Below are 25830 nucleotides of genomic sequence, written 5' to 3'. Positions count from 1 at the left end.
TCTTTCCTCCTGTTTCTCTCCCCTCCAGCCCATCAGTTCACGCTGATGGGCACAAACCTGCAATGGATCCCTAGGCCTAGCAGCCAGAAGCCTTTAAGGATCCAGTCCCAGCCTCTTTTTCCAATCCTATTTTCCACCTTTTTTCAGGGATAAATCTAATAATTCAACTACATGACTTTCTTGCCCAGGCCTCAAGCTTGCCACACCCCTTGCAATCTTGGGCCTCACGTCTACCACCTGGAAGGCCCTTCTCTAATCACTGATCACTGTCCCCCCAACAAAGATCCTTTCCCGGTCCTTGAGCCACTTCGACGGTCTCCACTTTGTCATGGCTCTAACATCACTAAGACCACATTTCACTCACTCTCAGCTCTCTGAAGGAAAGAGCCATGTCTTAATCATCTATGACCCCCAGGCTAAAAGCATATGAACTATGTAAAGTAATGCATGCTTTCCAGGGTGTTCTGATGTGCCTTATAAGAAAAAGGAAAAGAAAAAGACAAGAGGAGGAAAGGAGGAAAGGAGGAAGGAAGGAGAGAAGGAAAGGAGGGATGGAGGAAGGGGAGGAGGAAGGGAGGGAGGGAAAGTGAAAAATGAAAATAAGAAAGCAAGAGAAAAACAGGGTCGTGGGTTTTAGGTTCAGATAACACTATTTTTAATATACTTTTTAAATATTTTATTTATCTTTAGAGAGATGGGAAGAGAGGGAGAGAAACATCAATATGTGGTTGCCTCTCGAGCACCCCCAACTGGGGACCCAGCCTACAACCCAGGCATGTGCCCTGACTGGGAATCGAACCTGCGACCCTTTGGTTCTCAGGCTGGCACTCAATCCACTGAGCCACACTAGCCAGGGCTACAGGTAACACTATTGATCACCATTTTGGACATTCTCCATGCACCCTTGGAAATTAAATGATCTGAGAATTCTGTTAAGAAATGTGTTTATCTTTGTTTCCCACAGCTTTTCCCTGACAGACAGACTACAGAAGCCTCTTTCTACATTAGCCCTTTAAATGAGAAACACTCAGGGAAGTGCTGACTGAAAGGATGGGAGCCTGGAGACTCCCCTCAACGCTGCAGTGATGCCCTGTGATGGGGAGGTGGGGAATCGGTGTCAGATTGGCAAATTTGGCCTTAAGTCTATAAACCAAGTTTCTGAAACTGGGTGCACATTTCCCAAGGTGTCTGAGAGACTCGGATTCTCAGGAACAGGACTGCCTTCCTCTGTGAGCATCCACACCATTTGAAGATTTGTTGAGTGGGAGTGAGAGGCTCTGTGTTGTTGCATTAAAACAACAAACACAAATGTATGACCTAACCAGCATGTTTACACTTGTGCGGGGTGTTCAGCTAACAGGTGGAGTTTGTGTTGGCTACCTGTGGCTAAGCCCCTACCCTCTACTGTCTGGGGCACTTTGGTGGAAAAGCATGAGCAGCCCTGATAAGCAGCGGAAGATCCTTCAGCGGGGCCTGCCGTGAAGTCAATGGGATGTTCAGGAGATTAGCCTGGCGAGGAGCTCAGGGTGCAGTGAGTGGGGAGAGCTGCGAGATTACCTGGCTGTGTCCTGTTGTAAACCAAGTAAATGGGAAAAGGGAAATGCGCCATGCTCCACCGCCTGCCACCTGCTGTGCTGGAGTATCGTCACTACTCACTGTGCAGCAGCAGCCCCGAAATGGGCCACCAGCAGGGGCCATCAGGCTCCAGACCCTGCTCACCTCCACACCAGCTCCATCAGGACCCACGCAGCATCCAGACACAGGCACAGGGCCCTCCCCTCCCCACAGCGGTGGAACCCAGCATACTCACTCCCCTCTCCAGCAGCTTCCTAGCTGTAAGCAGGACTTCCAGTGCAGGTCAGACTCACCCGTATGGCTGGGGAAAGAGGAACTGTGGCCCATCTCCTGCCATGGGGGAAGGGTCTCGGGGGTTGGAGGACAGCTTTGGAGGTGTCCTCTGAGGGTATGAATAGTTGGGCTGGACGAAGGGGACATAGCTCAGCAGGGGGGTGTAGGAAGAGCGGAAAATCTGCTGTCCCATTTGCAGTGGATTGTATGGCGTCACCTGCAGGTCAGAGAAGAGAGAGGGGCGAGGTCCAGCAGAGCTCACTGCTTCCAAACCTCACACTCCCCAACCCTCCGCCTAACCCCAGCCCCATCCCTCAGCCCTGTGCCCCTCAGTCACTGTAGAGCACATAGAAGGCAACATGTTGGAATGGAAAACACACAGGGCTCAACTTCTGTCCGTGAGCTTGGCAAGTGACTAAATTTTGCTGAGCCTCAGTTTCCTTATCTGTGAAATGGGCAACACTATCTTTGTTGTATGGGGACTGAGTCAGCTGATGTAAGTAAAGAGTCTGAGACATAATAAATGGAAAATTTCAAATATCTCTTTTCTCTTCCCTGCCCTCATTCTTTTCATTCTGTCAATAACCATTCTCAAAGCCCCTTGTTCATCTTTAAGTCTTCTACCATCTCAAAAAAAAAAAAAAGCTGTTGAGATTTAAATATCTCTGGTTTCTATCTCAGGATCTCAACAGGTTCCAAGTACAAGACAGCCCTGCCCAGCTGAAATTCCTGTGACAGATGGTGGAAATGATCTGTATTCGCACTGTCCAACACAGCAGCCACCGGCCACACGTGGGTATTGAGTACTTGAAGTGTGGCATGTGAATAAGAATGTGAATTTTTAATTTTACTTAATTTAATTGATTTAAATTCAAGTAGCCCCACATGGCTCGTGGGTACAGTATTGGACAGTGTGGTGAGTCTAGAAGAAAGAGACAGAAAAAAGGCAATGGGATTCAGCTCAAACCTTGGAGAAAAATAGGAACTCGAGGGGTCTTGGGGATCACCTGGATCATACCCCCCCCCCCCCAAAACCACAGCTCTCACAATCACGCCCCTGGCAAGGCAGGAAGCCCATCTGTCTTATTTATTGACGTAGTTTCCATCCTAAGATAGTGCCTGGCACACAGTAACTGCTCAACACACATATGCTGAGTGAATGCTGGAGAGAGAGAGAAAGGAAGTGGAAGGAAGGAAGGAGAGACGAGTAAGTGTCTGAACACCTAGAACGACGTGGAGCTCGTCTCCTTGTGAGCGCCGTATTCCACTACTGACGGCCCCAAACGCCAGAGCGCCCTCTCTCGGGCGAGGCTGCCGTCCATCCTCCTGTGTGCTAAGGCAAGGTTGCGTCAAAACGGAGGCAGCATCTGGATTTCCACTTTAATAGCACAAGCCTGGGGTCCAAGCTGCTAGGGAATTCAGCACACCGACAGCCCCCACATGGCCTGTGCTTGCTTATCTGATACAACGTTCAAAGTAGTTCTCGAGGGTTTAGGGTGTGCCCTTCACACGGATTCGCTCATTCAACCTCCAAACAGCCCTGGGAGGTGGAACCATTAGTATTCCCGATATAAAGCCGAGGAAACTGAGGTTCAGAGGAGTTAAGTGGCTTGCTTGGCAAGTGTTTCATACTTCTTCTGTGCTTACTCCTTCTGGAGGCCTCAACCCCTCCCCCCGGGCTTTCCCCATATTTCCCCCGGTGGATGCATGGGATCTGGTGAAGCTGTACACAGGCACCAAAACCCCAAGAGGATGAGCTAAAGGTCAGAGAGATCCAGGAGCTTACAGAGAGAACCCAGGAAAGCACCCCCCAGGACAGACACCTGTGGGTCAGCGTGACAAAAAAGTACTCCTAGTTTTCCTAGCAGGGAAGGAGAAGGCAGACTCGGGAGGAGACGGACGTGAAAGAAAAGATGCTTGTCCTAGAGCTTATACAAGCTCTATTTCACAATGTGCCCCTAACTACATGTAACTGATGAAAACCATAGCGCAAAGCTGTGTACACTGCTCCAAGACAGACTCTCTGCTGACAAAAGTGGCGATAGAACAGTGCGCCCAGAATGCCACGTGTACGAAAACGTTTGTATAAACAGCCATCCCGGCAAAAACACCGGAGAAACCAATAACAGCGATTGCCTCTAAGATTTGTGTCCTTGTATTACTTTTTCCAAATATAGGCATGCACATAACTTTGTCTAAAAACATCCTCTTTGGAACTAGGAGGATGGTGTCACTGCTCGTGGGGTGGAGGTGACGTGGCTGAGAATCTGTGAGCCAGACTATCTCTCCTCCCTCCATCTCAGGATGCAAAGCTCCCACTGCTGAAAAGGCAGCTGTCCTGGCCCACACGATAAAGTAATCCATACCTACTGCCCCTTCTCTGCCCTCTGGAAGAGCCTAACGTACTTCAGGTCAGAGGTGCAGTTTGCAGAGAAAGGGAGGGGCTCCCCAGGGAGAGAGGAGAGGCCTCGGAGTTTGCAAGTCCAAGTGTGGGCCCGGTCCACCTGTGCGTGAGGGTGCAAGCCCTTTCCTCGCACCCCAACCCCACCCAAGACACTCAGCATCTCTGAGCATGCGGCTTTGGGTTCTGGGTGTGCCTGCACAGTGCACACACAGCGTGGTGGCGTGTCTAGAGCCATATCTCTGTAACCCTGTGTCTGTAATTTTGTCTCCGTGCTTTACTTTGCTAGGACATTGTTGCGAATCTATGTATAAGAGGCAGTACACTGTGGTGATTGGGATCGTGGGCTCTGAAGCCAGGCTGCCCAAGGTCGAACCCCAATTCTGCCATTGTGATACTGCCCAGCAGATAGTCACTCTCTGACCTTCCCATGAAGGTAGGGATGCCAGATTTAGCAAACAAAAATACAGGACATCCAGTGAAATTCAGATTTCATATAGCTGAATCACAAATGGATTAATGAAGAGCAAATAATAGTTTAGTATTCATGTGGCCCATGCCATATTTGGGACATACGTATTCCAAAACATTATTCGCTGCTTATCTAAAATTTGAATTTAACTGGATTCAAATTTAACTGGATTTAACCACCAGACTGGGGGTCTTGTAGTTCAACCAACAAACTGACAGGGGAGGAACGGGACACCCAGCGCTATTGGTGCAGGGCAAAGCCATGTGATCTGCTTTGGCCAATGGAAGGTGGACACATGTTACCACGTACCAGCTCTGAACTGAGGCTCCAGAGGCAATGGGTGTTTCCGCTTGCCCCTCCCTCCGGCGTGCCTGTTTGTCCACACGGCAGGAGCAAAAGCTACTGCAACCACAGCACAAGCCCAGAGGAGGACGTGTGGACCCAGTCCCAGCCCGGCTCAGCCAATCCGTAGACCGTGAGTAAAAAATGTTGTGGAAAGTCTATGAGATCTTGAGGCCATTTTTGTTGTTTGTGTTGTTGCCACAGCAAGAGCTAACTTGCATGTTTCCTTTGGGACCCAATCTCTCCGTGTCTCAGCTTCCTTACCTCTAACTCACCTTATAGGGTGGGTGTGAAGGTAAATTAGTTAATGCAGGTAAAGACCTTAGAGAAGGGCCCAGCACACAGTAAGGGCTCTGTCACTGCCGGCTGTTATTGCCACCTAGGGACACCAGTTTGTTTCTACCTGCGGGGTGGTATTGGCATGTACTCTGGTCCAGGATGGGCCAAAAAGTATGGCTGGTGACCAGGCCAAGGGACCAGATGTCCTTCTGACCTGGAGGCCTCTGTGGAGCTGGGGCAGAGGTAAAGAGCCCATCTACTCACCTGTCGAGGATAACACCCCAGCTGGGGGTGCAGGGTCTGCTGATAGGGCATCCTGGCTGCCCGCTGTGGGTACAGGCCCTGGGGAGAGGACAGAGGGGCTCAGTGCCGTGGGGCAAAGGTCCTCCAGTCAAGGAGCACCCACTCCACTCGGTTTCCGGATCTCTCGCCTGGATCTCCACCCCACCGCCCTGCAAACCAGACCCAGCAGGTGCCGGGCCCAGCCAGCATCAGGCCAGGCATGCACAACCCACACCACACAGGGAGCCTCTGTTTAGCAGGATTCACAGCCTGTTGGTATACCTCATATTTGAGATAAGAGCTTCAGGAGTCTGACTGCCTCTTGAATCCCAGATCTGCCCCTTAGTGGCTGTGTGACCTTGGGCAAGTCACTTCACCTCTCTGAGCCTCTTTTACCTTTTCTACAAAATGATGTGTGTTTGAGACTGTGAGGCCTGTGATGGTAGCCAAATTCTCTTTATTGCTGTCTCCACCCCTTTTCTAAGTTCCTTCCCCAAACCCCGTTCCTACCCCAAGACACGAGGCATCCGTGGACACCTGCGCGTGTGTGTGTTAGTGGGCACCCATGTTTGTTTAAGCACATCTGCACGCATGCTTCCTTTTGTGTCTGCAGCTCTGTGTTTCTGTGTACAAATGTGCACCTGTGAACCCAGGTGCTGCTGTGTGTCTATATGCCCACACACTCCTGTATCTGTACCTCATGATGAAGACTGGTGTGACCATAAATGAGTTCATGCATGGAAAGGGCTCAGACCAGTGCCCAGCACAGTCAGGAGTCTGGACATGTTAGGTGTATTTAGCATCTCTCACTGTGCCACCGCTCCCCCACCTCCCCCTCCCAACACACACACACACACACACACACACACACACACACACACAGCAGAACAGCTGCTGTGCGTAGGGTCAAGCCAGGACCCCTGGAGCCTCAGACTGCCTCTCGCTGCCAATCCAGAGTCACCTCCTAAGATTCAGCTCATCGCCCAAAGCACCCCTGGACTAGGATGTCTTTCCAGAAGATTCTGCACACTGAAATGCTGCCTCGATTCTGGGCTCACCTTATGCCCATCATCAAAGTGTTGATGGCTGGCACTACCCCTGATGGCTTCCTCAGAGCCCTGGGGTCCTGATGTGGGGTCTTGGGGACAGTCTCCAGTACTCCTCATGCCCCATCCATCCTCCAGGTCCCTGAGAGCACACACCCTCTCAGAGCCCCTCCTTGCTCTCTGCTCCCGTGCACCTGATACTTGACCATGACGGGGCCCCTTCCACCTCCCGAAAACCCTTCACCTGAAACCAGTGTACCTGCTCCTCTTTTCTCCAACCCCATAGCCCAGGGCAGCCCCACTCACCACTGTGACCACAGCCTGGCCCCTGCACTCCAGCTGTGGCTGAACCCAGACAGAGAAGTCAGACAGATAGGGCTGCCCTGCCTGTTCCCAGCCCTCACTGAGCTCCAAGGTCAGGGTCTCAGTGCCACTGTTTCACTCCCTCCTTCCTCCTCTCCGCCCCCATTAGCACTCGGCTCTGCTTTGCACAGCAAACTTCCCCAGGCCACCCTCCTCCCCTGGCCGGCCTGGGCTAAGGTTTCCCCTAGGACCTGTGCAAGACAAACAGCTGCCCAACCCCGCTCTGTCCTGGGGCAAACTTGCAGGAGATGGTGCCACAGTCATTAGTATAAGCAACACTATATGACTTTAAGGGCTTTTCTAGCTGTTCCCATTGCAGTTCTGTGAGATCACAAGCATGGGTAAGTAAACATTCATTCCTCTCTGCTCGAGGCCATGGCCTCTTCCAATGCATCCTCCCTCCTTAACAGGGGCAGAGCTGCTCTGTGGCAAGCAGCCCAGGAGCCTCTGGAGCTCCTCGGACCAGGGGACTTCAGTCTTCCAGGCTTGCGTCCCTCCATGTGGGATTCTGAGTAAATCAGATCGGGGACCTCCTCTTTATTCCTAATGCCAAGCAGGGAAAGAGACCAGGATAAATTGTTCCCTGCGTCTCTTCTCTGTCTCCTCAAGGTCTGCGGCACTCCCTGACCCTGTTTCCTAGGAAGATCAGGGCTGAATAATAATAAAAACTAACACCTGTATCGTTGAGTTTTACAAAGCCCTTTCTCATCCATGGACTCAATTAACCTTACAGCTGAATCAAATGGCTGCTGCTGCTGCTGCTGCTGCAGCAATTATGAGGCGCTCATTCAGCAAGTGAGGAGACCAGGGCTCAGAGCATTTGGCTCACTTGCCCAAGGCCACACAGCCTGGAAGCCGCAGAATTCCTTTAAACAAGAGTCTGCAGACTTCTAATTATCCCAGGCCCCTGGACCACGAGAAGCTGGGAGAATGTAAATTATACCATCTTCTCTACCACCTGGGGGGCAGGGAATGTCAACTTCCACAGTGACTTCTACAGCTTGGCCCGTCAGCACCTGCACTGCCTCGCTGAACCCAGGAGCCTGCCCTGCCAGGGCCCTCCACCGCATCTGCCCACAGGCCAGGGAACCTGGGAGTCAGCCCTGCAATGCAAACACTGGCATCTCCTAAGACAAAGGACCTTCAGACTCAAAAGAACCACATGATTTCGCTCATATGTGGGATATAAAACAGAAAACACCAAATGAACAAATAAAACAAACTCATGGACAACAGCATGGCGATTACCAGAGGGGCTGGTGAGAGGATAAGGGGGGCAAACATCTGCTGACGGAAGGAGACTAGACTTTGAGGGTGGGCACCCCATGTGACATGCAGATGATGTGTTACAAAATCGTGCACGTGAAGCTTACAGAATGCTATGAAGCAACATTACCCTGGTACAGTTAATTAAAAAAATATATATGTCCAAATCTCACCCACTCCAAAAAGTCAAGTCAGAAGAAGTCAGCTCAGCAAAGAGATATCACAGCACTCTATAAAAGCAAACCATTGCGAATTAGCTTTATATGGTGAGCCCTGTGAGTGCACTTCAGAGGGAATCGGTTTGCAGTGAATAAAATTATGCAACTGTTTCTCTCTCCGCAGGGTGTGGGGTGCACACAGGGCTGGTCTGGGGTTGGTTCCTGGCTTGTATTGAACTCCAAGCTACTCTCCGAATCCCCTCGCCTTGCCAGTGCTGGCCTGTGGTCAGTGCAAAGCAAAGGGTTCTTAAATTATTTAAATAAATGAGTTAATAAATAAACAAAAATGAACGAGTCAGTGAGTAGGTGAATAAATGGCTGAATAGGGAGCTAGCAAACACAGACACGCCAGGGAGGATGAATTATGGGTGACGGAGTCGCCGAATCAGTGAGCAGATGAACAGGGACCTGTGTAGGGACAAGTTATTACAGGACAGTTTGATTTCCGCTTGGACCACAATTCACAGTCACCTCTCACCTCGATGGTGGGACAGGAGGCCTTCAGTCCATGTGAGGAGACTGTCCTCTTAGGCAAACAAACAGAAAAAAATGTCTTGAAAACAAAGCTTCGGAGAGAAAAAGACAGACTTTGCTAAGCTCCTTTAGCTCCCATTTAAGATGCAGGGGCTAAGTCTGGTGCACCACCTCCGAGAGACTTTGCATGGAGTAGGGAAGACAGCTTGCACCCAGTTGTAAAAGAGGAAGTGGCAGGGAAGGGGAGGGGCCCAGAGACAGGACAGGAAGACTTTGGGACAAATGTCCTTCTCAGTTGCCCTTAGCAGGCTTTGCTGGGCCAGCCTGGGGCCGCAGACCCTCGAGCACCTGGCCCCTCAAGTTGGCGTGCGTTCCTGCCCTCCCCCCAACATCAACACACTGCTCTGGGCAGGAGCCAAGGTGGGGAACAGAGGGCAGAAATCTTAGACACTGAGTGGCTTTCCTGGACAAGCTGGGCACTAACTACCTAAAGGGACAATTAAGCTGTTCGATTGGACTACGGTTTAAACCGGAGTGGACATTCATTTGATTTTTTCCTCCTTCTACCCAGTGGGCAGCAGCTCTTAAGGGAGATTAAGTTAAGTAGACAGACTACAGAAACTCCATTTTTCCCTGCATAAATAGGTTCTGTGAGTAAACCATCCAACCTGCCACGAGGGGTTCACTGTCCCTTTGTGTCTGGTGACCAATGTCATGTCAGCTCTGAGCCCAAGACCACGCATGTGCCCCCTTAGCTAGGTCTGCTCAGGTGAAGTGTCAGTGAAGTGGCCGCATGATTTGCCATCCACACCAGGACACTCCAGAGGGAAAGAGGTGCTATTAATAATTACTCTGGGACCAAAGACCTACACTGGAACCATCCCAAGTGCCCTAGGATGCATGTTATCTGACCATAAGGGAAGGCACAGGAAGTGGGTGGGGAGGAAGGACTACATTGTCATCCTATCCCAGGAGCCCAAGCACTTAACAGGCCAGACCCACAAAGCAGCCCTGGAATACACAGCCCTGAGTGAACCAGAACCCAGACAGAGAAAATCAGAAATATGTATGCATAACTGTGTGTGTGCACCTGTGCGTGTGTGCACCAAGTAGCCAGTCCGATGCGGCCACAGTGAAGGGTTAAGTGACTAGTGTAATGGCTCTTTGTGATGTAGGCTTCCTGCTGGCTGAAGTTCCTCTGTGGCAGGAACCTGCATGGGTGGCCACTTGGAAAGCCAGGCCCAGGACCCACTCACTCACCTGATACTGTGGGAAGGTGGAGTGATTTGTGAACGCTGGCGGAGGTGGATAGTTCAGGTTCAGCCAGAGTGGCTGGTTCAGGGATGCTGAGGTCAAGGCGGTGGCAAAGCGTGGAGTGAAGACATTCCCTGTGTACTTGAGGTTGTTCTTGTCCACCACTGTCCCGGGGGGGTTAACTGTAAGTCACAGGAGAGGTGGGCGTTTCAGCAACCAAGGAGAGGAGAGGCCAGACACCTTCAGCGTGACTGTCCCTGGGATTAATACTCTCAGAGGTCAGACCCTTTGGGCTCCTTTGGGTTCTTCAAGTTCTAGTGAATTTCTAGGTATGGGCAAACATCCGTAATTCCCACCTCGCCAGTTTGGAAGGGGTGAAACTCCCAGCTGGGTCTGCTTTGGAGCATCTCTCTCCATCCTTCACTGAAGGAGGAAGACTCACAAGGAACCAGATTACTAGGCTTATATTTCAACTATGGTCAAAACCAAGTTGTCTCAAGTACTTTAGAAAAATCCAGCTTTATACACACACTTGCTTTGCCCTTGGAAGTCATTCTTATCAAATTACTAAAGCAGCCCCCTGAGGACCTTGCACAGCTTATCTCTATATTGGAATTATTTTCTTAAAAATATTTTATTCTTTAAAGACTTCATTTATTTACTTTTAGAGAGAGGGGAAGGGAGGGAGAAAGAGAGGGAGAGAAACATCAATGTGTGGTTGCCTCTCACACACCCCCAACCAAGGACTTGGCCCGCAACCTAAGCACGTGCCCTGACTGGGAACCAAACCAGTGGCCCCTGGGCTTGCAGGCTGGTGCTCAATCCACTGAGCCACTCCAGCCAGGGCAGAGAATATTTTAAAACATTATGTAATTCACTGTGGTAGGACCCAAAATTAGTTTGAATGAGTTAGAGTTGGTTGAGCTATTTCGGAATACGAATCCTTAATTCTCTCCCTCTAGATGTCTTGTGGGCTTATAGAGGAAGACATGGGGCCTCTGCCTCCCCTTACTGGCGTCTCTGTTGGGAAAGGAGATTTGACCAAAACAGCCACAGGAGGGCAAGGGATGGAAAACAGGGACACAACCTCAACACACGAGTAACCTGAAGCATGGGTTTTTCTTTAGCCTGAGCAACTTGAAGGGACACGCTTAGTCAGGTCTGTGTTCAAACTGACCACCAGCAATGCCCATGGGACACCCTCACAGCCAACAGCATTTCTCCAGCAATTGTATTCCCAGTAAGGGAGGCACAGGGAGAAGGTCATCTCCCCCATTTCACGGGTTTGAAAATGGACACCCAGAGAAAGGCAGCGGCTTGCCCATTAGACAGCCATTGGATGGCGGAGCCACTCCCAGGGCCCGTGAGGGTGTCTGACTTCCCTGCTACCGACTCTCTCTGGGCAGGGCCAGCTTACATTTCAGCTCCAGCCCATCCACTTCTTTGCTGCGAAGCTTCAGGTGCCCGCTTGGGTTCTTGGTGGCCCCAAGGAACTCATAGAACAGGGTCTTCTCCGTTGGCCACGCTGACTTCTTGACTGGCAGGGCCATGGACATGGAGCTCCCTGGGTCACTGCAACCCTCTTCATCGCAGATGTCCTTCTGGCTCTGGGGCCACTGACTGACAAAGAGCCTCTCTGGACCCTTGGTGGGCTCCTTGGTGCCTGAGTTCCATTCTACAGTAAAAGGGAAACTGAGTCAATGATTCTAGAAGGCCAAGTGCTGGATGCAGGGTGAGGAGGGCACCTTCTTTGCACTAAGTGATGGGTCCTCCATAGCACACACCCCAGTCTCAGATCTCTCTGGGCTCCCTCTCCCAGCCAAATTCAATCCCAACTTCCTCTCTGAGGCCTCACAGCCCACTTCCCCCCTCTTATCTCCCCCTTTCATGAACTCCTTTCTTCCTTCCTTTCCTCTACTCTTCCTTCCTTCCCTCCCACCATCCCTTCTTCCCTCCTTTCCTTTGTACCTATTGTCTTTCCACCCTCCCTCCTTTTCTCCTCTCTCTCTTCCTTCCAACCCTCCATAGTGCCAGGTTCCAGGTAAGAGCTGACTTGGACACAGCTCCTGCCTTCAGGGAGCACCTGGCTTATGGGGGAGACACCCACTCCCACAGACACATGGCTCAAGCCACAGCCTAGCCCCCATCATGGCTCCTGCTCCGATGCTCACAGGTGATTCAGCTCACTCGTCAGCGCCATGTCCTGACCTGTGTACTGGGGACACTGCGATGAGTCAGAGCCAGGCTCTGCAGGAGCTCACACCAAGGAGGAGGAGACAGACAGGCCCAGAAATAGCTTCAGGACAAGGCAGATGGGGACTGGGAGGGGACAGAGAGATGGAGTGGTAGAAGAGGGTGGCTGAGAAAGTGTCTGTGTGAAAGGGTCAGAGGGCTTCCAGGAGGCAGTGGCCCTTCAGCAAGGCCTCCCATGCAAGGGTATGAGGGAGGAGGGCACTGCAGGCAATGGGTGACTGCAGGCCAGGGCAAGGAGTCAGCAGAGAGACAGAGTGAGTCACAGGATGTGGTCAGTGCCAGGCTCAGGCCTCTCTCCAAACAGACCAAGTGTTCCCCCAGTGCTGGGACACCGACTGGACCATCAGGAGACCCTCCGCTGCAGGGGTCTTCACCCATGTTTCCTTTTTTAGCAACGGAACTTTTCTTCAAACAAAATTAAGAAGTTATTGCTTGGTTAGAGCAGTCAAGAGGCCTTGGCCCTCCCAGCACCCTTCACTCCCTCCCCAGTCCTGGGGGTCCTGGTTCCATGAAGCTTGGCTGGGGGATGGTGTTGAACACACAGCAGGCACCTTGGACCATTTCAGTAGCCACCGGACCAGAGGAACTTGCGTCCACTGCTATGTGCTGGGATCTGATCCCACCAGCCCTTGCTCCCCCTTCCTGCCCAGCCCAGTGGCCCTGGGGCTAAGTCTGGGCAGGACTGGGCCTGTCCTCCTAGCACCATCTCAGCAAGGAGAGAGCCGCTCTAGCCAAAACCAATTTGGGAGAAAAAATGACATTTTTAGCAAAACATGTCCCTAGAGTCTCTACCAAGAGTTTCTCTGGTTGCCGAGTATAGCCCCCAGCGAGTGCACTGAAATAACAGTACCTGCTAATAGTAATGGCCCTGTCCCTGGAGACCCCACACCTGCAGTCTCTCACACACCTCTGGTCACCTCGAACTCGCTCGCTGGTCACTCATCCCCAAGCTTTCTCTTCCAGTATCTGTGCATGCAGAAACACACACATTCCTGCCTGTCCCTCCTCTGACTCACTCACATGTACACAACTACACACACGGGGTAGACACACACACAGATACGCAGCCACACCTGCATTTTCTCTAACAAATACACTCACTCCTGCAAAGCTCCCTTTGGCACACCTTTGCCCACACATTTGTATGGACAGGCACACACCTGTGTTGGGGAGGGTGGGTGAGCAGGCTGCCTCCAACCCAGCAACCCCATTGGAGAGAGACATTCGTGCATGCCTCCTGGAGAAGGAGGTGGAGAACAGTTGCCTCCAGGCAGGGCTAATCCTTCCACACATGCTGTCCAGCATCCCCAAAGAGCCCCCTGGCCCCTAGAGGCTGCCCAAGACTCAGAGTCCAGCTTGCTGTCCACAGCTCTGATCCCTTGGCCTCCCCATGGCACTCCAGCACACAGAATGTTCTTGAGGGTGACCGTGTTCCTCCTTTCTTAGGAACCGGGATTTGGGTCCTCTCAGCGCAGGAATCTCTCAGTTATCTTCACAAGACTAGGGATAAAGCTTCTTTTGGTTTACTCCTAGTGACAGCAGACTAGAGGCAGGTGCCACGGCCATGGGTCTGCCTTCTTGGAACCGTCTGGTCTGAGTGGCTGGATTAGCACAGGCACAAAATGTAGAATGTGGGAGTGGGGCGGGGAAACCAGGGATGCGGCTACATCTCCTGGGAATGATGAGGACTCCCTGTTAGGGGATGGAAATGCACTTTTCCAAGGCCCTGGGGGTGTTAGGAACAAATCCCAGGGCCAGCAGTCTAAACTGAACCTGGAGGGTTTACATATTCTCCCTCTGCCCCAGATAGAGGACCAGGCCCCATCGTCAGAACAGGCCCTTCCATGGGAAGCCAAATGACCCCAGCTGCCAATCAAATCTCTCACCTCTCCTGCTTAAAGTCACCATTCTGCAACTCTACCCAAGACTCAACTGTGGTAAGTGCCTCCTTCCGTGTACTCTGGGTACCCAGTGGGCTGAAAAATGAGTCAGGTACCAAATGTGCCTGTCCCTCTTCTCAAAGCACATTGGATTAGCTATGCCCCTGTACATGGGCATCCACCCCAGGGGGCACATGGGCACCAGAAATAGCTGCACCTGGGGGCTGTGCACACCGGAGAGGCCACCTCGCCCATGTTACTCTGCACAGAGATGCTTTGCGCATGGCTGCAGCCCAGTTGGCTTTCTGGCAAGTTTCTCCTCCTTGCAGGACCACCTGCTAGCTCTGCTTTCAGCCTCACTCACCCATCAAGTGGTGTCCCTCCATGTCAGGGTCTGCCTCAGGCTTGGAGCAGATCTTGGCAAACACTGGGAGCTGCTTCTTCTGAACAGGGAGCTCAAGGAGCTTGTCAGTGGGCGCAGGAGGCGGTGGGGGTGGCAGCAGCAGGAGCGGGCCCAGCCCTGTGGGCTCCTTGGGAAGGGGGCCACTGAACATGCTGTTCTGCAGGAAATCCTTGATGACACGCGTCTCCTCCAACACCACCTTGTTGTCGGGGGCCTTGGACGTTTCTTTGGACTTCAGCGGGAACTGGGCCAGGAGCTTGCTGATCTCCGAGTTGGAGGTACCCAGGCTGTGGCCCCCGTCATCGGTCCCCTTGGCACTCTTGGCTTTGGCAGCACGTAGGATGCCCGTGACCGTAGTCATGGCAGAATCGCAGTCCCGCCTGCTGCCGATAATGGACACGGCCACCTTGGGCTCCAGAAGCTTGTCACCGATGATGACAGGGGCTCGTGGGGGCTCCCTGCTGCCTGTGACCAGAGGAGGCGTGAGAAGGCGGGGCACTGGCTTGCGTTCAGGCCTCTCTGGAGAGCTGCCAGGTGACTCCAGCTCCCTTGAGCTTCCTGTGACCAGGACGAGGTGCTCTTTGGTCAGGTTCAAGAACTCCTGCTCCACCAACAGGGAGATCTCATCTTTGTCACTGCTGAGCTCCAGAGCTCTGCAAACAGGTCAGATAGACAGGTGGCTTTAGTGCCAGCTCGGGAAGAGTGGCTCTGCAGCAGGGCCAGGCCCCGGGGAAAGGGGGTGGAGAAGGCAAGAGAAACTGATGGCCTTCTAGAGAGAATATGGACCAGCAGTGGGCTCCCAACAGGTCTCTACACCATGCCAGCAGGCACAGTACCAAGAGTGTGATTCTGGGAATCAGGACACCTGGGTCCTTTCCCAATATGGCATCTTACTGAGTGAGCTGAGGTTTAATTTGAGATCAAGGCCTCTGGACTGGGCCTCACTTCCTGGGAACACCAGCAGTTGGTTGGTCCCTGCACGGATTCACAAGCATTTACCTGTATCTGAACAAGGGTCTCTACCTGCACCTCAGACCTGGCCCTCAGCTGGACCCTGATAGCCAGCACCTGCCTGAAGGGTCTGATGGTCCCATGGACTCTAGGCTCCCAGTCGCTGGCTCTCTCCAGGTGTGGGAGAGCCTGGCAATCCTGCTGGCCTGGATCACGGCCCAGCACGCCCCACTGGCCTCCTTCGTAAGGGGACACCTTCCACCCTGGCACTCCCAGGAGAATCACCAGCGCCCAGTTCAAAACCAGCTACTCTCCCTACTCATTGGGCCCCCATGAAGGGCAGATGAGGTGGTCTGCACAGAGCATTCTGGAACCTGCTCAGTGCCTTGGCCCTGGGAGAAGGTGGTAAAGAAGATGAAGAAGAGATTGGAGGGGAAATGAATGCTTCCCATGAGCGGAGCTTCGAAGCTGGGGAGGACTGGCACGCTCCAGCTCTGACACCCGTTCCCAGGGCCCAGTGTGTCCCACCCACAGCGTGAAACTGTGCTTTCCCAGGAATGTGCCTTGTGCGTGAATACATGCACACTCCCATGTCCACGCACACACGTGATGGGGCATACAGTGGCTCACATATCACCACACAAAGACTCAGGATTCAAGTCCCCGCATCTGACAACCAACCAGAAGGGGCACAGGCTGAAGTTCCAGAGGCTTCCTGCTGTGCGGGGCATTGACCCCCTCAGGTGCTGGGTCCTGCAGAGGCCCAGGGCTCCTGCAGGAGGGGCAGGGTGGCCAGGGCACTCAGGCACATGGGAAGAGCTAAGGATACGGGAACGTGTTGCTATTCCAACAACTGAGACAGCTGGCCTCCTGTGTGGAGCCTCCCTGGGTCTGGAGGCGGGGGGAGCGGTGCCAGGAAACGGCAGACACCAGCCAACTGGGCCTGGTTTGGAATCGGGCACCAGCCCTTACCTCATGTCAGATCCCAGCACCTCAGGGACTCCCCTGTAACATGGGTCTGACATGAGCAGCCCCCACTCTCACAGGCAGAGTGGGAACTTGAGACAACCCAGGCGCGAGCTCGGCACAGACCCCCGAGCACCGGACACACCCCCAGCCCACTGGCTGAGAGCCTTTGCCAGAGCGGGCCGGTCCTGGAAGCTCTGGGGGTCAGTGAGGCTGGGCCTGGGGCAAGGCCAGCCTCAACTGTCCCGTTTCCTCTTCCCCCACTAACTCTCTCGTCTCCCTCTTCTCTGCCCTCTCACCTGTCCCCTGTCTTTCCTCCTTCCCATGTCTAGACTTAGTCTATAAATAGGCCTCACTCTCACCCTGTGTCCCCAGGAACAAGTGGAATGAAGAGGTTGCCAATCCACGATCCCAAGTTTTAGATCCCCCTTCTTCCTCTACATCCTCCTCCTCAAAGGGAGCAGGTGAGTCTCCGGTCACAGGAACCAGACATTTGAAGGATCAGCACCCCCACCAGAACAAGTTACAAAGCAAGCTATGTATCAATTTTCTGAATTAGACTTACTATAATTATGTTAATTTTTTTAAATTGTGATAATGGTATCACCCAAACAACCAAAAAAGAATCCTTATCTCTTAGAGATACTGAAGCATTTGCAGACACAATTACATCTGGGGTTTGCTTTGAACTGAATCCCGCCGGGGGGAGGGGAGAGAAGGGAGGGGCCACAAATGAACCAGATTGGCCCTGTGTCAACCACCGCGGAAGCTGCGTGATGGGTACATGGCTTCATCACGCATGAGGCGCTCTACTTTTGTGTTTGGTTTCTGGTTGTTATTTTTTAAACAAGATGTTACATGGCACATGAGCACGCAAAAGTCTCACCCCTGAATCTGTCGAAATACCAGCTCTAAGGAGAAGCCAAGGCAGCTTCTAAAAGACCCACAGGGTCCTGAGGTCCCAATACCAAAAAACACCCCACAGGAGGAGGTCCCTGCTCAGCCCCTAAGAGGACACCCCACACTCCCCCTTCCCCCAACCCGGGCACCAGGCTGGCAGAGAAAAGGCCGCAGGAGCTGAGTGTGACCCCTGCTCACACTCCCAGGCATCCTCCTCCAACAGGTCACAGGGGTGGGTCATGGGCCTCTCAGGAAGCCAGCACTCCCAGAAGGGGCAGTGCAGCACCAAGAGCGGAGGGGGAGGACCCAGGGAGGACCCTGGCTGTGGGTCCTCCACGTGCTGCTGAAAGGCTGCCCAGAGCACCTGCCCTCCCCGGACCAGCCTCAACTGACTCCTGTTCCCTCTGAATCTGCCCTGACCCCACCACAGGCCAGACGCCGGACACCCATCCGTGTGCTCAGATGTAATGCTCTCCATGCCCCTGGGCAGTGGACAGTTACCATCCTCACTTTACAGATGGGAAAAGTGAGCCTGCAAGAGACTAAGAACCTCATCCCGAGAAAGTCTAGAGGCTGGTATGGGGCTGCTGGTGGGTTGGCTGCCATCACCACCTCCTCCCACCCGCCTGCCTCCTCTCCAGGGATGTCAGTCAGAGGGGGTCTTCCAGCTCTGCTCCAAGGCTGGGCTCTGCTGCCCGACCTGTGGTCAGGGATAGTGCTGGGCTCATCCCGCCTCTCCAGGCAGTGGGGGAGCTTTGTGTTGTGACATTAGCTGTTGCTCACAGATCCCTGTCAGGTGCCTGTCTGATGAGCACCTCCTCCAGGTCTCCGGGCCGCTTGTGGATACAAGTGTTAAAAGGGAGAGACTCCAGGGCTGGCCTAGGGAGGCTGCTGGAGACCCTCCCCATGGGCTGGCAGTGATCCTGGACCAGCAGTCTGAGGGAGTCAGTCACTCAGTCACCCAGTCACTGCCGTCCCATCGCCACTTCTACAAGGCAGCCTTTGTCCAGCACCCTGCTGCCATCCAGATTCAGCGCAGCGACAAATCCCCAATGCAGGGTCTCCCGACCTGTCCCCTCCACCCCCGTGAAAACAAGACTCATTCATTCTCTTTTGTTCTAGAAAAGTGCATGTCCAAAGAGCCAGGACATTCTCAGAACTCAGATCAAAACATTCCCCCGTTCAAACCCTCATGTGGACTCTCAGTACACATAGAATAAAATCCGGACCCCTTCTGACCCCCAGGGTGCCACAGGAAGCGGGCCTATTGGCCCCTCCCACTCTGACTCCCCCTTCTTCCAGCCACACTGGCCTTACAAATATTTCCTGACACGCCAAGTTCATTCCAGCCCTGGGGCCTTTGCCGTCGTATGGAAGGCCTGGTCACCCCTTGCCTGGCTCATCATGCACGCCTTAGTTCAAGTTTCATACGCTCAAAGGAACCTTTCCTGTCCCTTTTCTAAAAGTATCATTACAGCCTCCTACCTTGGCCCACCTTACCAGGCATTATCTGCTCCATCAAGTTGTTTGTTTTCCTCCTACTTTTGATCACTGTCTTACAGTATCTTTTTCATGTCTTTACTCCCCACAAGAACATACCCTCCCTGAGGGCAGGGACTGTATCTTCTTCACCACGGAGGCCTGGGGGCGTAGAACAGTGCCTGGCACACAACTTCAGCTCGGTGAGTATTTGTTGAATAAATAAGGGTGTGAACTAGCTCATGAACTTCTCTTTGCACTTGTCCATTTCTTGGAGCTCTTGAAATCAAGAGCTCTGCTGCCAAAGACTGTCTCACTCCTTGCAGGGGTCACAACCTGTCTGGCTTTGATTCCACTTCCTGTCACCCCTCCCTGTCCCGCCTCTGGCCCAGCACCCCTGGGAGCCGTTCACTAACTACCCTGCTAGGTCCTGCCCCAAGAGATCCGAACCTCTGCAAGGGAGGCCCCTAGCAGATCCGACACAGAGCCCACCTCTTAGCAACCACCTTGGGGCTCACACAAACATTTTTCATTCTTCTTACAACTTTGCTGGGTTCAAATCAAGCCTGCTTGCCTGCATTTCTGGAATCTTTTTTTTTCCTCTCTCTCTTCTTAAGAAGTTTTGCCGATGTTGGCACTTCTCCCGTGCTATTTCCTTTCTCCTTTGAGTTGGTAAAAACCATGAAATCTGCCACAGACTATCACAGCGAATTATTCAGGGAGGTTAACCCAGCTCCTGAGTGCTGACAAAGGAAGCAGGCGTCGGGATTAGTGCCGTGGCTCCAGCTGCCACCGCCACCTCTGCTTGCCCACCTCCAGAAATGATAGGTGTCTGACGGAGGCTTTGTGTGCGGATGCTGCTCGTTGTTTCTGCGTCTGCAGTGTGCAGAGTTATATAAAAATAAAGGCTATTGACGGGCTGGCACCCCTTCCCAGAATAATGACTAAGCAAGCATGCTGTTAGCTCCCCATAGCAGTTCTGTGTACACGATAACACAGAGCAAAGATGAAAACTGCTATTCATCTGAGCCAAACAACAAAAAAAAACGCAAACAGAAAATTGTTAGCGCTGGAAGAGGACACCAAAACAAATATTTTCTTCTCACTACGGCATCTCAGACCATCCACAGACAAGGTATCCAGGCCCTGGGCCTGGGCGACATGGCCCTTTGAGGAGGGAAGCGTGGGCCGGGCTCCGGGTCCTACACAGACCTGGGCTTGGATGGCGGTCCATCCACAGGCTGGCCTCCTGGCTGTGGGTGAGATTCTGACTTCCCCACATGTCTTCCCTACATACTGGCTCTGAGCTGAGTCTCTGGAGGGAGGCAGAAGCGGGATTCAGATCCCCACCCCTTAGTGGAGGCTAGACCTTAAACAAGCTGTGTCGGATCCTAGCTCACAAAACAGGAAGAAGGATTAGCATTCCTGGAGTGCTAACCAGCCAGATACTGCCAAGCACCCTGCATGCAAAACTCTCATTTTAATCCCCACAACAGCCCCCATGCGGCAGTGGAGTAGTCCGATGACCGTAACGGCCCCATGTTATCACACCTTTGATATCCTGTATCCAGGTACTTTGGTAATTCCCACCCATCTTGATTCAAGTAATAATGTCAAGTGCTTGCTCTTACATTACATTACATTAGGCCTCTACACTACATCAGCTTCTTGTTTCTTTTGGCTTTCAGCCACCTCCAGGTAAACCAGCCCTGGAGGGCCCACTGAAGAATGAAATATCCCAAGGAGGCAACCCCCGACCGTTGGCCTGACCCAACCACCCTGCAGATGCTGGGTGTGCACCACCTGTGCCCAGCCGAGCCCACCCCCCACCAGAAGGACCGCCTGGCTGAACCCAGCCCAGACCGCTGGACAACAGAAAGGGGAGCTGAGTAAACAGTTGTTGGTTTGAGCCCCTGAGCTTTGGGGTGGTCCGTTAACTGCCAAAAGCTAACTGATACAGGCAGATACAGTGATCCCAGTTTTAGACTGAAGAAGCCAAGGGACAGAAGAGCTAGGGAATTTCCCCAAGGGGAAACTAAGAAGGGACCAAGTGGTGAACTGAGACAATCTTGCTCAGATGCCACTCTCTTAACCATTAGGCCACTCTGCTCTGAAAACCAAGTGAAGTGCTGGGTGTGAGGTGCCAGGGATGTACACCTAAGATAGGGGAGTGAGAGAGGGCTCTCTGAGGAAATGTCATTTCAGCTGGGGCCTAATGGATAATAAGCATTTAGCCAGGTAAAGAAAGCAAGGAAGAGCTTTCCAGACATAGAGAACAGCAGGTGTGAAGGTCTCGTGGTACACAGGAGCTTGGTGCATTGGTGGGACTATGCTAAAGTGGGTGGGGTGCATTCATTGGAGGGTGGGGAGGTCACAGGATGCGAGGCTAAGGGGAGGTAGGAGTCAGAACCTGCCAGGTCTTACAGTGGCGCTGAAAGATTTTATTCTAAAGGAGCAGGGAAGCTGTTGGAAAGATTTTAGCAGGGAAGTGTCAGGGCCTGGTTTCTTGCAGGGAGCAGTGCAGGGGAGTGACAGGAAGGGACTGAACCTGAGCCGGGACCTGTGCTGTGTCTGCTAGGTGCCAAGTATTCAGGTGGCACGGACTCCTCAACAGCCATGAGGAATAGGTAAACATCTTTATTGCTACTTTAGAAGAGGAAACTAAGGTTGGGGAATTAAACAACAAATTCAAGTTTACCCCAGAGGGCAAGTGCTGGCGCAGGACTGGGAACCAAGTCCACACGGCTCCAAGTCTCTGCTCTTAGCCACTGCCTTACACTTCCCAAAACAGGAGAAGTGGGACAAAGAACAAGACCTTGGCAGTCAGGAGGCCTGCATTCGAGCCCCAGCTCCGTCCTTTCTGATGGGGTGACCTCAATTCACTTCCCTTCTCTGAGTCTCAGTTGCGGGATGGCCAAAGGCCAGGAGCCAGCCAGCAACTGGGAGGATGAGGCAGCAGAAGGCAGAGCTTGGTGTTTGATCAATGCTGATGGATATGCCACAGCACCCCGGGTGGCCCCTGCCCATTGTGGAGGGAAGGGATGTAGCCATGTCTGTCGAAGCTGCCTTGGGTCTTCCTCCACCTCCCCTCTCCTCCAGATGCAGGATTCACTGAACTGCCCTGGGCCCCCCTCCCCATATACACACCACACCCATGCACACACGGCATAGCAGTGCATATACATACACCAACCCATGTGTGCACACACAGCACAGCCATGCACACATGCTATACACATACAGTACAAACATAAATACACATGCACACACAGCACAGCCATGCACACCCACCAACAATCATACATGTACACCCTGTGCAAGCACATACACCCCCCCCACCACCACCACAGCCTTGTAAAGAACCATCAGGAAGAAAAGGAACTAGGGAAAAGGGTGGATTCCACCTGTCTAACAACCTGAGGGTCCTGGGTCAAGTTTTTTTCATTTTGGGGGATGGAGGGGGCAATTGAGGGAAGCTACAGATTTATTTGCCATCCTGAGGCCTCTGCACCTGTGTCGCAAAGGTACCTGGAAACCCACTGAGCTCTGTCTGCTGGGACCTCTCTTCTGGGGGCAGGGGGCTGGGCAGAGGGCCTTCAGAGCCTCAGGCCTCCCGCCCTGCTCCTCCTCCACTTGCTGGGCTCTGGTGAGGATTAAGTGAGATGATGAATGTGAGAGCACTTGGTAAACTGTGACGGCGCTATGCAAATGTTAGCAGCTCTGACTGAGAGACCCAGAGACCCTGTGGTGCGGGAGGGCCAAGCTGGGCTGCAGGCCTGGAGCCCACTGACCCTTCACAGCCCAGGGCCTGGCCTGCAGCTAGGGGTGGAAAGATAGGAAAGACTCTGAAGCCTCATGGGATGGTGACACCACCCGGGGTGGGGTTAAAGGAGGTAACACTGTGAAATCCCTCAGCTGCCCAAACGCCGAGCCTGGACTTCGTGTTCGTCTCATTTCTTAGCAAAGGCCCTTTACAGAGAGTAGAGTCATTTTTTATGATGTCCCTGGCACACACTTAGCATTCAGTAAAGGCCAGTCTCCTTCCTGCATGTTTTTCCTTGGAACACCAACTTCTCAAAGCTGTGTCCCTTTTAAGCCCAAGGTTTCATCATCTTTGACCCTGGAAGTATCAGAGAATTTTCTATACACATTCACAGGAGTGACCTGCAGTGCTTGTTTCAAATGCAGGTTCCTGGGCACCCTTGGGAAGATGGCAGTTCAGTTGGCCCAGAAGGGGGCCCAGGTATCTGCAATCAGAACAGGTATCTGTCCTCCACCCTTTGCCCCCAACTCGCAAAGTTTTGATGCAAGTGATGTACAGGAAGGCACCAAACCGGGTGCAAATTTACCCCCATTTTCCAGCTCCTCTCTGATTGGCAGGTGGAAGTAAGATGCCTCCCACCTCACCTCCTCTTTGGCCCTCTGCCGCCTGGAGGGGAAAGGAGAAGTTGAGAAAACAGGCCTCAGACCTGACTGAGGTGGCCCAAGGACTTGGATGAGGGATTCAGTGAGCTGGGGAATGAGCTGGGGAATGAGGCAGGAAATACTGAGGAATAAATACAGCAATAAAGGAGCTTCGGCTGGGAGCTACAGAGTGATTCTTATTGTTCAAATTATCTTTAAAACTTTTCATTTGAATCTGTTTAATAAGAGAAGGCCTACCCTAAGGAAGAGGTATTTTTTTAATGTGACTTGGGAGCTGAATTGGAAAGAATGTTGCAACAAAGATATTAAAAAAGGGATTAAACCAAACCACTGGTGGCCAGTCTCTGCAGGCTCCCACAACCTGCAACACAAGTCCCCAAACCATAAAATTAAATTAAAAAGGGGGACAGGGGACATGGGACGTTAATCACGATTCATCTCCCCTTCACTGCTCATGGTTCCCAGTGCTAAGCAGACACGGAAGGACTATTCTAAAGGGCTCCTGGTGTCTGGGCAAGAGCTCTGGCCTTGCAGCCCCACCAGGTCCTGTTTCTGCTCCGCCCCATTTGAGCTGGATGACTGGGCAAGTTGCCTAACTTCTCTGAGCCTCAGCTTCTTCATCTGTAAAAGGGGAGCAATATCGATCACCTTCTGCTAAGACAACGAGAGAAACAAAAAATTAAAATTCAGAACCTGGCACATATAAAGTGCTCAAGAAAGTGTTACCTCCCTTCTCTGCAGCTGAAGGCAGAAGGAGGTGGGTGGGAAACCTTGCAATGTCCCGGCTTATTGATATTCTGTCCCTATGTCACTCAGTGCTTCCTCTGATGATTGTCACTTCTTGCTTGGATCCTGGCCACCTCTGGGCCTCACTCACCCTCCTTGCAGTGGCACTTTTATGGTTCATCCATCATTCACTTCCTCATTCATTCATTTACACTGCATAGTCATCAAATGCCAGGAAATCAGCTGGGTGCTGGGGAGACAAAGATGAGTAAGACACAGCCCTTGCTCTTAAGGAGCCATGGTCAAGAGTGGGAGAAGTATTTTTGCCACAAAGCAGCATACAATTTATGCCAGGTGACCACCTTATCAGAAATTCCATGCCAGAAATGCACCAACAAAACAAAATGGGACATTGTGTCCTCTCCTCTGGCCAACGGTCAACTTGAGAGCTGACTCTAAACTGACTCTTCCATTCCATCACCCTCATCTAAAGACCCCTCCACTTGGTCTCTCCTGACGAGCTCACCTGCTTTCTCTTATTAGATAACAAGTTATAGAAACCAACTGTTATGTTCCCTTTTTGCCCTAGCTGCCAAAAATCTCAAAGCAAAATGCTGTCCTCAGCTGAGTAGTTTCCCTTAGCTTAGATTTCCTGGTTATAAATCTCCTCTCCTCACACCATTCTTGACTACTTAACCCCTGTCATTTTTATCCTTGATAATAACAATAATGTTGGTGATAATAGTGGCGATGATGCTTCTGAAGTTGATGGTGATGATGCTAATGGTGATGATAGTGATGATGCCAGTGGGGATGGTGGTGATGATGTTGATGGCGACGATGCTGATGGTCATGATCCTGATGGTGATGATAGTGATGATGTTGATGCTGATGGTGAAGATAGTGATAATGCTAATGGGGATGATGGTGATGATGCTGATGGTGATGATCCTGATGGTGATGATAGTGATGCTGCTGCTGCTGCTACTGATGGTGATGATGGTGTTGGTGATGATGCTAATGATGGTGATGATGCTGATGATGCTGATAATGATAGTGATGGGAATGTGATGATGATGATGATGATGATGATGATGCTGATGCTGATGGTGACGATGAACCTGGAGTCCTTATCTTACACTAGGTGCTGTGTGAGCCTAACATACCTTATTTCATTAACCTCTACCATGCTGATGGGGATGATGCTGATGGTGAAGATAGTGATGATGCCAATGGGGATGATGATGATGGTGGTCACTATGGTGGTCACTATGACTTTTTCCATTTTTCAGATGCATAAAAATGGGGCACAGAAAGTTTCAGTAGTTTGGTTACAACTAGCAAGTATGCTAGGATTCAAATCTACCTGTCTCCTTATTTTATTGTTATCTGATATTGATATTGTTATCACCTTCAAACCTTTAGGAAGGAGAAGGAATATGATTTACTTAAATTAAAAAGAGGAACATGGAAGAGAGAAAGAAAAAGTGTTGAATGGGGTGAGCAGTGAAAATTCAGAGGATGACACTTATTCTAGGTCTTTAAGGATGGGTAGGATTTCAATAGGCAGAGATATGAATGAAAGGTATTCCTGGTAGTAGA

The 25830-nt window shown here is 51.9% G+C and overlaps 1 protein-coding gene across 1 annotated transcript in view; it reads right to left on the bottom strand.

The window, feature by feature from the left end:
* C5H1orf94 (chromosome 5 C1orf94 homolog) overlaps positions 1-25830 on the bottom strand; it is a 35685-nt gene that overhangs the window by 4038 nt on the left and 5817 nt on the right. Inside the window, exons 2-6 of the mRNA XM_028514166.2 lie at positions 14743-15434; positions 11663-11920; positions 10252-10427; positions 5607-5684; positions 1869-2065 (exon numbers count right to left, since the gene is read on the bottom strand). Coding sequence (XP_028369967.1) covers positions 1869-2065; positions 5607-5684; positions 10252-10427; positions 11663-11920; positions 14743-15434 — 1401 coding nt within the window. The remainder of the gene's footprint in view (positions 1-1868; positions 2066-5606; positions 5685-10251; positions 10428-11662; positions 11921-14742; positions 15435-25830) is intronic.

The sequence above is a fragment of the Phyllostomus discolor genome, chromosome 5, assembly GCF_004126475.2.
Source record: "Phyllostomus discolor isolate MPI-MPIP mPhyDis1 chromosome 5, mPhyDis1.pri.v3, whole genome shotgun sequence".
NCBI lineage: Eukaryota > Metazoa > Chordata > Mammalia > Chiroptera > Phyllostomidae > Phyllostomus > Phyllostomus discolor.
Note: the sequence above shows the minus strand (reverse complement) of the source record. Positions and strands in the feature narration are given on the sequence as shown.